General features: G+C 37.4%; 1 protein-coding gene across 11 annotated transcripts in view; it reads left to right on the top strand.

The window, feature by feature from the left end:
- Positions 1–12,802, top strand: part of LOC5577995 (axin) — a 72,450-nt gene that overhangs the window by 45,669 nt on the left and 13,979 nt on the right. For all 11 annotated transcript variants that reach the window (XM_021854272.1, XM_021854279.1, XM_021854274.1 and 8 more), the window contains one exon: positions 3,089–4,361. In XM_021854272.1, coding sequence (XP_021709964.1) covers positions 3,370–4,361 — 992 coding nt within the window. In that variant the 5' untranslated portion in view covers positions 3,089–3,369. The remainder of the gene's footprint in view (positions 1–3,088; positions 4,362–12,802) is intronic.

Here is a 12,802-nt window from a genome sequence, read left to right as displayed (position 1 = left end):
GAAAAGATTTTTCAGTATTGTGGCTAACACTAGCATGGAAATAAGGGTGTCTTTTCTGTTGGGCGGAAAAATCAACAAAATATCGCTAGAACGTTTGAAAACAGTAGAATTTTCTCAACTCAACTAAAAACCAACCACAAAGTTACACCCCTTTGCATTTGTGCACCTCAAATATAGTAAAACTCCAATTTCAAGTTCAGGGTTAAAATTCTTCTTAGCTTCACTGTGCACAAAATATATGCCAACGTTTGTCCTACCCATGGTTTCGAACGTGGACGCGCCTCTGTATCGTTTACAGCTTACAGCTCCGTCTTTTATCATTCCGCTGCTTCTTTTGCAGCACTACACCAAAAATTACCAGCTACAGCTCCATCTTCTGCATTTGGACGTTCTGAATTAGACATATGCAGCATCGGCATGCCCCGAATAATTGAATCTGAACGATAAGCCAAGGGACAAAAGTTGATTGTAAGTTAAATTGTTAATAAATTGCATTGGAATTAGAGTTACATATTTCTTAGGAGCACATAAATGTACTGACGAGCCTCCAATCAAACCGTCTCTCAGCTCTTCGGATTCCTAGTGTGCTGCGCTAGACGGAGGCTCACGAAAATTCTAAAAGCGCGCGCTAAGTAATGTGCTCCCGGGGAGACTCGTCTCATGCGCTGCTTGGCGCTACGGCTCGCCATCGGCATGCAAGTTGTGAAACAACTGCTTAGTAACGATGACCCTCTACAACTATTCTCGCCTCATTAAGCAGGTGTCTAGATGGCCTACATGATATGGTCGGAGACTCGCGATCCAAGAGTTACAATTTCAATCTTCGTTGAAAACTTTTGTTATCACTTCAATCATTGCGCTGAATTTTAAACAGCACATGTGACGGAGCACATGAGACAGCAGTGAGACACATCTCAAGAAAAATGTGGCGCACTAAAAAAGGTCTCACAATGTACAGCGCTCCCGTGCGCTTGCAAGCAATGAGGCTCCTGCACCTAAGGCTACAGCACGCGCACAGTAACTCTAAGTGGAATATTCCCTACATGCGTGTTCTTTTTCTTGCTATACACAACCTTCCGGGAAAAAAAATCGCTGGTCCGAAGTTACAGTTTTTCGGTAAGCGATTACCGAATGTTCAGTAATTTTGACAAAATGCCATCCCAAACGCAAACTACGGACCGTTCCGTAATCTTTCCATTTACCGAAACGGTTACCGATCGTTCAGCTGTTGAGATTTCGGTAAATAAATTACCGACTTCGGTGATTTGTTCTAAGTTTGAGTGATTTTGATCAGTTTATTTTTTCTTTTGAAAAAGTGAAGAGTTAAAGTTCAATTAGTAGTTTTTTTCCTAATTGATTTTTGTTGAATTAAATGTCGTAACGTAAAAGTTAATTGATATCTATTCCGAAGTATATTTTTATACAAATTGTAAGAGGCTTACAGAGATCCCTGGCCTGGATCATGGGGATTGACGGTGCCAAAGTGAAGGTGCACCGTAAAATAATATCCGTTTGTATAAAATATCACCTTCCCAATACTTTGGCACACCTCTAACGGATCATGATTTATCATGAAACGGCTGCTTGCAGGCTGAGGATCTGTTAATATATGTTTGCATATTATCAGGAACTCTTCGAATGGAGGGACCGCCAGGGCTCAGTAGTTACTTATGCACCTCTACTTATAGTTGCAGTTTGTTAGATGAATTGTAGCATCCTTTGTACTAATCCGTAATGGTGGATAGGTTTCGAAGCTAACGCATGATCCAACTTTTTGTTATGTGACTTAAAAGTGAGTATTCGGTGAGTTTCTGTGCAACATTCGTCGTTATAAAATTAATGATTGTGAGGGTGATAGTGATACTTGATGAATTGCATAGTGATGATAAACTGTTGAAATTGCATTTGAAGTGATTGTGAGGGTTACGTTTATACCATAGACATAATAATAACCGTATGCACTTATTTCTTTAAAGAAAAACACTATTGCCTAGTTCTTTACACTTTTACAATGACAGTGTTCATAATAACAGTGAGGGCAATAAAAGTGATCGAAGTATTTTTTTTTTTTTGTTACGGTCGTTGTGATAATTTGTAGTTCAATTAAATAGTAAAAAAACATCCTTCAATTATTGGTAATAAAATAAATTGGTATGAAAGTGGCTTGATGTAATATTGGTGAAACTTTTAGCTGTGATACTGGAAAGTGATAACGAAAGTTCATACATGATATAATCGGATATAGAAGTGGTAGTGTCAAAAACAAAAGTGACGACAGCAAAAGTGAGACAATTATGTGACAGTGAATAATAAAATAAAATGGGGAATGGGGACCTTTTAATAAAACTATTTCGTTCTTCACTTTAACCACTCTAGTAGCATTTCTGGCCTTATCATAGTTTGATAGTAGTCTGAGCTACTAGACTGCAAAACTACGGTAAGGGCTGATTGCTGCTACGGTACACAGTGACCATTTGAGCAACATTGCTTAGGAACGTCTGTGTGATGAACGCAATAGAGGCTTATAAAAGCAAATGCTGGTAAGGAGCTTAGGGCAGATTAAAAGTGCCAGTACTACCCCTATCGCTACCGAAAAAAAAATTAAGAGGCTAATAGAGATGTTTGTTCCTACAATCACTTTTTTTATAAATTCTGTATTTTAATGCAAAAAATCTTATGCCCATACATTCTCTATTAACATTCTCCAATCCAATTCCAATTGCAATGATGTCAAACATTGGTTGTGGGTTTTTATGTGCTCACATACCTATTATCAAAGCTACCCCAATTGACCGATTATCTGGAAAATTCTAGGTGCATTCAATATGATTTATCATAGAATCTTTCAACAGCAATAGATAACTTTTGATATTTTTAGAAAACTAATGATTTCGTATTACTTTTCTATAAATATATGAAATGAGAACCTTTCATCCAGTTGGAATACGAACAAATCAAGCAATCTACCTTATAGTTGGATGCCTTCCCGCAATTTATTTGCTTAGTGTACACGGCTTATGCAAACTTCGCCCCTCCAAAAACTTATTATTATCATACTAACGATGTCTTTTTTCATCTCCCATTGCAGATAAAAACTTACCGCAAATCATCAGTTGCGCTTTCCTTGGAACACACACGTCGGACAGACGCCGAACAAGTTTCCTTCAGAAGAAACCGCAAACCTTCCGTCCAATCTACATCAATATCGGACGGGCAGCGTGTGTTCCTGAAAGCAAATTTTCGACGATAATCAAATTGTCGAAGCAAGAAAAAAAACTATAATTGCCTGCTAACGAATCCACACGTCTTCCGCACGTTACAATTGCGTTGTTATATGAGGTGGCAAGCGAAACCGCAAGTTTTTCCTCGATGAGTCAGTATTCTTCACACAAATTTGATGACGTTACGTGCAGCGGACCGAGACCACCAGTGCCAGGAGAGGAAAGCCGCCGGAAGGTGAGCTCCAGCGAATGGTCCAAGTTTGAAGCGCACTCGATCCGATCCGGTTCCTCGTCGTCCTTCCAGATGACCGACAGCCTCCATCGGGACAAGTCGCGCGATTCTCCGCCGGCCTATTACCGATGGGCGGACAAGCTTACAAACCTGCTTGAAGATGCGGACGGAGCGGAGTTGTTCAAGCGCTTCGTTGAACTCGAAGGTGAAGAGCACTCGAGCAGGCTCAAGTTCTACTTTGCCTGCGAGGGTCTCAAGCAACTCAGCGATCCCGAAAAGGTGACACAAACGATTGGTGCAATATACCGGCGGTTCCTGAAGCGGGTACCTCGGGAATCGAAGCTGTACTGTAACGACCAGATTCGGAACACGATCAAGGCTGGACTGAAGAATGAGATGATCCTCACGCCGGACATCTTCGATCAAATGCAAGCGGACGTGGCAGCTATCATAAGTACTACGACCTACCCAAACTTCCTCCAGTCGGATCTGTACATACAGTATGTTCAGAATATGCAATTTGGCAGCGGCAGTGGTAGCGGTGGGGCCAGCTGTATAAGTCTTCCAGCCGGTATTCCAGCAGCCGGACCGAGTTCCGTTGCGGCGCCCGGTGCGCTCTCGTCCCTAACCAGCAGCAGTTCCACTTCGGAGCTGATATCGCATAGTTCCTCCGCCTTGCCAACCCTGCATGAAGACTCCGAACTAGTCAATGCCGATTCGATCGAGCAGCTGTACGGTGCTACGGGGCCCGTTGTAGCGGCCAGTAACATTTCGTTTACCTCCGGAGTGAGCGGCAGTGGTAGCAGTAGCGGTAGTAATCTGGCGCCCGGTAACAAACCGGCCATGACGCTGACCAAGGATGCGCTGATAGCGACGCAGAAGCGAAGGCTCGAAATGAGGCCGCCAGGGTGAGTGCGATTTGGGGGAGGAGTTTTGAAATTGAAATGCTTTAGATATTTAGTCCATATATTAGCTATTTATCAGTAAAATATGAGCTTTCTTATTTGGTTATGCTAGCCATTCGTAGAGTTGATTTTTATTATTTTTTATTCTATAGCTTACTTCAAACTTGTTGTCGGTTTTACTCAATGATATGTAGTAGTTTTTTTTTTGTCTTATTTCAATATTATTTAAATTTGAGCTATGCTATTGTTTAAATCCTAATGAATAAATAAAAAAATATTTTGGTACAATCAACTATGCTTAGAATACTCTGTCTGTATGCCCTCCCAGCCCCGAAAGCTGATATCTGATCTGATCTGATCTGATCTGATAGAGACAAACCAAAAGACGTAAAGAAATAGTCAATCAAAGTCGTATGGGAAATAATGGGTTAAGTACCAAAACTAATACTAAACTGTTATTCCCGACTTTCATTTGTAATACATTTTAAATCAGGAGCGATTTGTAACTAGAGATGTACCGAATATTCGGGCCGAATATCTCTACTATTTTGATTTTGCCGAATACTCGGTCTGCCGAATTATTCATTTCGGCCGAATAGTAACTGAATAATAACAAAATAAACTAAATTCTAATGAAATATTATGTTTCACACACAGGAAAATTAAAATAAAAAATCAATTGATTTATTCAAGTGTTGATACATCGAATTTTCTTTTTTATGTATTCCATGGATAGAGATGGATGCCAAAAATTTGAATTGTGATAATTTTTCCGTTCTATACACAGGCAATTCTGTGCAAATAAACGATTCACTTATCTTGCAGAAGATAGCTGTAGGGTAAGGCTTAAGATTACATAACCTCATCATATTTTCGATATTTTTGCGACACCTACTGATTCCTTTATTATGTCAGACAGAGGTCTGCGGTGTATTTGCTCCAGTTTCTATGAAGCACTTCCAGAAGTCGGATGAAGAATCAAGCAAATTATACCCCAATCCTAAAAAAACCAATCCTCAGATCTAATGATTTTTGTAATTTCCCTGAACGTGTTCAAAAGCCTCATTCACCGTAAAAGCATTCCGTAGCTTTTTTGTTTTAATCCAGGATAAAAAATGTAGTTTTTGTGAAATACAACAAACATGTGGGTGTTATTCGGCCGAATATTAAGGTTTTGTTTGGCCGAATATTCGTTTGACCGAGTAATATTATTTCAACTGTTCGGTATTCGGCCGAAGACCGAATTGTTTTATTCGGTACATCTCTACTCGTAACCTCAGATAGATTTGTGGTTAGGGAATCGCCACTGCTTTGAATGCAGCTCACCCAACAATGCTACTCGCGTAGAACCATACGGTTGAAAAGCTGTAATAAATTCCTACTGGAATTCCATCAAGCAAAAAAAAAACTACAATACGAAAGACGAAACTGATTCCGCCACATTTTTTAAAATGATGTTCATGATAATGAATTCCGAAAAACTCAAACATATTATACAGTTATTCATACAAAGAATAAGCAATAGACCCAAACATTTCTCCATTAATTTCTTAAAAACTGCCTAAAAAGCAATTCAAATTAGGGTGAGCAAACATGCACTGCAGTAAACTGTCGTTTCGTGTTTCGTGGCTAAATGCATCCAAATAGAATAAGAATTTGAGATTTTTGTTCCATTGTATTTGAATATTTTCTCAAGGAATTTCTGGTGGCATCAGGTGGGAAATTTTATAGAGGTTTTTTTTGCGGATTAAACTTTTTTCGGGGGTGTTTTCCTAATCTGCTCTTCTTCTCTTTCAATAATTACTTTCTTTCAACTTACTTGTACACATTTATTTAGTACGGATATAAAAGTGTCGATTGCTTGCCTTTGATTGATGTGATTGGATGTATTGAAATTCCTCTACAAAGCGAAAAAACTCTAAAAAAAGTTCCATAGAGGAAATTTGTGAAATATTCCGAAAGTATATTTATTAGGACACCGAAATTAGTGCTGGCACCAGATATCTTCTCAGAGACTTGGACACTATTTCAATGCAAGTCTCTAAAAAAATTTATTTTTAATTTTGGAGTCCCTTTTTTGCCTGTTTTTCTCCTTGCAATGAGCACTGATGTACTTTTTTGAGACTCCATTGATTCCTACTTACTACGAAGATTTCATAGGTTCTTCAGGAATTCTGTCGCAGAATCCTCGAGGAAAAGTTTCAATGGCTATCCAGAGAAATACCTGTATTGATTTATCAACGGATGCTTAGAGGAACTTCCACAAAATTTGCTTCAGGAAATCTTTAAGCGGTCAAACGTCCACAGGAATTCTTCAAAGATTTCCATTAGAATTTGTTCCAGTAATCATATTACCGATTTCTTCATTGGTAACTGCAACTCACCCAGGAAAAATCACAGTGGCGTATTCTAAAGTTGGGGAAATTCGGCTTAAGACATAGCCCAGAAAATACCACAAGAATTTTTCGAGGATTCCTGCAATAATTTCTCCCCGGATTTGCTCCGGGATGCTCCATGAATAGCTGCACGGAGGGATAATTCAACGTAATTGTAAAAAAAATCTTCAATCAATTCGAACTGAGATTCCACATAAAGTTTCTCTATAAATTTCCTCAGCACTTCATGTGGGGATTAATCCTGCCGTCTCGTCCAAGGGTTTCTCAAGTAATCCCTCCAAGGATTCTTCAAAAGTTCGTTTGCTGTTTTGCACCAGAAAATGCTACAGCAGTCAGTCCTGCAATTGCTTTGATTATTGATTGCTACATTTTTTACTTTCTAGGATTCCGCTTGTGCCATTTCAAAAATCCTATTATACAAGATTTCGTTCGTTTGTTCTTTCAACAGTTATTTAAGCAATATTCAAAGATCTTATGTTTCAGAAGTTTCATTCAGTGATTATCTTAGGATTTCCTTAAGAAAAACCTGCCGGACTGGATCCATGACATACAACAATCTCTTTAACAATTGCTTGAAAATAATCTTGGGAAAATCCCTCGACGAATGTTTTGAGGATATCTTTGGGAAATTTCTGAAAGAATTTACATACTTCTGAAGGAATATTTGGAATAATCTCTGAAGAGCTTAAATTTCGAAGAAATACATAAGCAAAATCCTAAGTCCTAAGCAAAAATCTTGGAAGAAATTCTAAAAAAGAAGACTCACAGGATGAATTCCGGTAGGGTTGACAATTTTCTTGAAAAAATCATATAAGCATTTCTGGAGGAAGTCTTGAACAAATTACTGAAGAATTCTCTGGACGAATCTCTAGATTAGTTTCTGGAGGAATCGTAATCCGGAGTAACATTGATCAGCGGGGTAAAATTGATCGTAATGACTAATCTCGTAAAAATATCAAATAAACATTTATTGATGGAACATTCCAACGGATACGTTCCAGTAAATACTTCAACTGACACCGAGCTCAACACCGAGCAATGTTTGCCAGTGTCGCATCAGATCGCAGAGATTATTCATTATTGACCTTATCACAAACAATATAGACAATATATGATTCCGTGGAATGTTCCTTCCAGACGTTTTCGTAATTCAGTGTTATTAGTAAATCCTTTTCATAGATCTGATTTTGGATACAGAAACTGTTTTCATATGTGTTTGCGTTCGTTCAATTATGTTTGTGACGATTTTGATTTTGATGTGTCCAAAAATGTATTCAGTATTAGAATAAGAGGCTTAGATTAAGTCCCTGGGCAAAGGCACAACCTTGTGATCAGCTTGATTGCTGTCAGGTCTCGGGGCTTAAATGTATCTTTACTCTGAAGAGAAAGATGCACACTAGTGGTGCCAATGGTGATAATAATCAAAAGTGTTTTCTAATGAACACTATTGATTAACATCGCCGTGAACTGATACTTTACGTGGTCTATGATGAAGCGGCCCTTGTTTGTTTTTTCTATACGTATTTTATTTATACTTCCAGACACTCATCCGGAGCATTATTTTAATTGTTTTAATGTGCATCAAAACCTCCTAACATTGAAGAAATCGTGCTGAACAGGAACATTCATGGCCGTACAAGGATACAACAGAATCTTAATTAATCCGTTACTTATACTAATAATATCACTATTTACTAATTTACTAATTATATCTTCTCGTCAGCGTCATCTCAGGAAGCATGGAACATATGCGTTATGAAAAAGTTTTTGCTGATTAAACGAATGCCCTCAGACTAAAAAAATGTGACTAATCGCTATCTCTATTTATAGGTACCCGTAACCGCAAATAGGAATAGTAACTCATGAGAAAAAAGATATAAGTGAGTAGGAACTAATCACTAACACCCCCAACACTGTAAAGGTAAGCACATATCCACACCTTAACAAACAAATTCTAAAATAAATATTATTAAGGATTATTACCTTATTCGGAGGTAGTTTTAGTGAAACCAGGTAGCCTAGTGTAAGTGATTAGTATAATCTGTACTTGTGATTGCTGTGCGGTGCGCTTCATTGTTGCAGGACATTGTTCTCATTATTATTGCGGCCTTCAGCCCAGGTAGGATCCCCTTAAGAAGATATATGAATAATTCCGTTGCTGGTTTTGATCATGTTACTAAGAAAATAGTGATAATGGGATAATATAGTGAGATGACGTTATTGTGTCGAATAAGTTGTGTAATTAATGGTAGTAAGCTACAATGATGGTGTTTATTAGAGTGATGATAGTTGGTGATATTGTGAATGTTAGTGATTTAAGCAACAAGAACCCTACTTCTATTCTAATGAAGATAATTATATTGAGTGTTGATATGTTATTTATTACAGTGATTATTTTTAATGAGAAGTTTTATACTTCAAACTTGATTAAGCAGTAGTATTGTGTTGTGGTTGGGTTATAAATGTGATGATAAAAATAAAATTGGTATAGATAATGGTGACGCTGTTAGTAGAAATTCTGTTGATAACAAAGATGGTGATATGAATACCAGTGAATAGTGATATGAAGTAATCTAATAGTTATCAAGTGAAGTGATAGTGTGAAAAGAACGTTTCCCACCTTCTCCCGTAACCTTCTGAGACAGATCGCAACAGTGTCTTCTTGGAAGCCATCTTTCCGTGTACGTCTGGCGAACTGCTTCAGAAGGATTACGTCCTCTTTCCTATCTAAAGTCTAGTTTAGAGCTTGGGACAGTATTCACTGTACGGCTAGCAACATAACAAAAAAAAAAAAAAAAAAAAAAAAGAGGCTTAGATTAAGTAGTTATTAAGAAATCAGTCTGTACGGCGTAGCCGAAGCCATTTTCAAATCATGAAAGGCGCCTTTCTTTCTTATATTCATGAGTTAATAAATGTTAAGGTTTTTGCGAAAATTGCGTTTAATTCATGTGTAAATTTGTCAACTTTTTGAAACAATGATTTCTATCATTATGACTGTCAATACCGATAATTCATGTCTCCAATGGGGGTGTTACTAAATATGGCAATGCCAAAAACGATTCCGTTGACAAATGTTTTATTTATTTATTCAATTAGGCAACATTCAATAATTAATATTAAGAATGTTAATTGCCTACCTTTAGGCGTATTCCGCGGTTCAAAACACCTCGAAATTTTGAAATAACTCAAAAAGTGAATAACTCGCTAGAGTTTGGTCTTCATAATCGGCCTCAGGGGCCATGGTTTAAGTAAGTAACGACATTCTCAATATTCAGAAGGCCGGCTCCAAAGGCACACAAGCCTAAATGTTTTGAAAAACAAAATAAAGTACATTGTTACAAGCGATGGGTGCCAGTACTTGTCTTAAAAATATAAAACATGTAACATTTATATTTGGGGCCTTCCTTAGCCGAGTGGTTAGAGTCCGCGGCTACAAAGCAAAGCCATGCTGAAGGTGTCTGGGTTCGAATCCCTGTCGGTCCAGGATCTTTTCGTAATTTCCTTGACTTCCCTGGGCATAGAGTATCATCGTACCTGCCACACGAGATACGAATGCGAAAATGGCAACTTTGGCATAGAAAGCTCTCAGTTAACAACTGTGGAAGTGCTTATAAGAACACTAAGCTGAGAAGCAGGCTCTGTCCCAGTAAGGACGTAATACCAAGAAGAAGAGAAGAACATTTGTATTGTAAAAAATACAAAAAAAAAACAATTTTACCCAGGATTACGGTATTCTAGAAAATCAAAATTATGGTTTAAGGTATTCTGAACGAAAATAATAGTGAAATTCTTGGAAAGTCAGTGAAATAATCACTGATCAGTTGATCAGTGGGGAGAAGTTGATGATTCTTGTACCTACATGTAGCGACTGTCAAGAGAGCTATGCTCCGATTTCAACTATCGACAGTTCTGTGATGTCGTGTTTTCTGATATCTACGTTTGTTCTTCCTCAATTCGGGTTGACAGGTACTTATATCATCAGAAGCAGGTTTTTAGGAAATATCTGATGAGCTGTTGAAGGGTTCTTCTTCCAACATATGACTATTGCCAAGACCATATAATGGCACCATCTGAAAAAAAAGGTTCCATACATTCCAGATTTGTTATTGAACCCAGTTTTGAATTTGAATTGAGGATAAAAATTAATTTTCGTTTGACAAATTTCCAATTTCAAAGAAAATTGCATACTTAAGGCGTTTAATATGGTTTATTCTGTAATCCACAACATTCAATTTTAAAATTGATCTTTTAATCAACATGTTGTAAGATATTTGGGCCTTGATTAATATTCAGTGACCCAGAATTTAGTAAGTAGTATATTTATTTGTTTTTGGAAACCTAAAGCCTGTCCACGATAAATTTCGGACACGGATGGCGGGTGTACCACAGAAAGTTCGAGAATTTTACAGAAAGAAGGATTAACATCCTTGTCAACTGTTTATTTTGTAGATATAACTCTTTTATTCTGAAATAAACAATTGTTTTTGTTGAATTATGAGTAACTTTTTTTTGCTGCCATTATTTGGGTGTCCGAAATTTAACGTGGACAGGCTTTAACTAGGGTTCCTAGCACCTACCGATGTGTTGAAATTAAAGTTTTGTCTGACGTGGTGGACCACATTCATTCAAATCTGTTCTTTAACCATCAGTTGACCGCTTTATAGGAAATTCGGAAAAGTTGCAGGTGTACTGTGTAATATTGTACGTGGTGCGGAAAATCGTTCAAAATGAATAATTTATTGACTATTTTCATGTTATTAACTTTCTTTTCATTCACAAAGTACGGTTTAAAAGGCAAAGCATGTTCAAAGTTTAAGTGTTTATACGTGTGCGTATTTTTATAAAACTACTTTCAGATACGGAGAAAGCTCTTCCTGGGTCCATCCGGATGTTGCTCGTATATCGTGAAGTGTCAACAAACATTTCGCTTTGAACAGACTGGTTATTCACGAATTATTCCGAAAAATTTCTATCAATTTTTGTTCCACGATTGGAGTACCTTTAAATGCTTTAATATCCTGAATATTGTGCCTAGTCGTCCAGAAAGCTTGATATTCACAGATTGTCCCAAAACATTTTATTTTTTTTTATTATCTTTATTAACGAGATTTTTAGCCCTGGCCTAGTCCATCTCGGGACCAACTGCTTTACTTCCCTTCCGAAGGAAGTCGTCACTGAAATTTTTAGTGACTATCTTTGGGATGGGACTCGATCCCAAGTCCTCGGCGTGAGAGGCGTGTGTTCTAACCACTACACCAGGTCCATCCCCATGTGTCTCAAAACGTGTTTTTAAAGGAAACAAGATGCAAATAATGAGCGTGCTTCTAACGTTTTCATGTACAAAGATAAGCCATCCTTAGTGCTGAAAAGATGATGATTAGAATGAGCATTTATGTAATACGTTCCTTGATCGATCTGATAAATTCGCCATCAACAAACTTCGCCAAACTTATGGACAAATAATTTATTGTGAAGAAATTTGTATATTCAAGCGGTTATTAGATACTTCATGAGTACCGAAAATACCGGTACTCAATACTTTCCAGTACCGGTATTTCGGTTCCAAAAAATGGTCGGTATTACTCCTGGTGCCAAAACTCTAAACTTAACGCTCAAATTGATCAACTTCACCCCGGGAATCAAAAATACCACTTTTTATTTCTAAAAAAAATTGTTGTTATGTTAACTAACATAACAATTCTGAATCAGCCAAGAATTTCTAGAGAATGTACTATGGAGCAATTCCACCGAACATGACGATTTTTTTTTTAATTTAATTTTTGTATTTTTTGAATCGCCTGAAAATTTGCATACAGATTCTTTATGACCAAAAATGCCATTTTGCACCTTCAGACCGTCATTTTGAACCTCGCCTTATTTTTGAGAAGGGCGTATCGGAAAATGCATAGCAAATATTTAAAAAACTGTAACTCGAAAACGGTTTGTCCGATCGATTTGAGATCTTCTACAAAGTTGTAGGTATTGCTTAGGACTATATGGAGAAAAATATGCACGGTAAAAAAAAGTTACAGATTATTTTTTATTGCA

Source organism: Aedes aegypti, chromosome 3 (assembly GCF_002204515.2).
Source record: "Aedes aegypti strain LVP_AGWG chromosome 3, AaegL5.0 Primary Assembly, whole genome shotgun sequence".
NCBI lineage: Eukaryota > Metazoa > Arthropoda > Insecta > Diptera > Culicidae > Aedes > Aedes aegypti.
The sequence above is the reverse complement of the archived record's forward strand: the minus strand, read 5'-3'. Positions and strand labels throughout refer to the sequence as shown.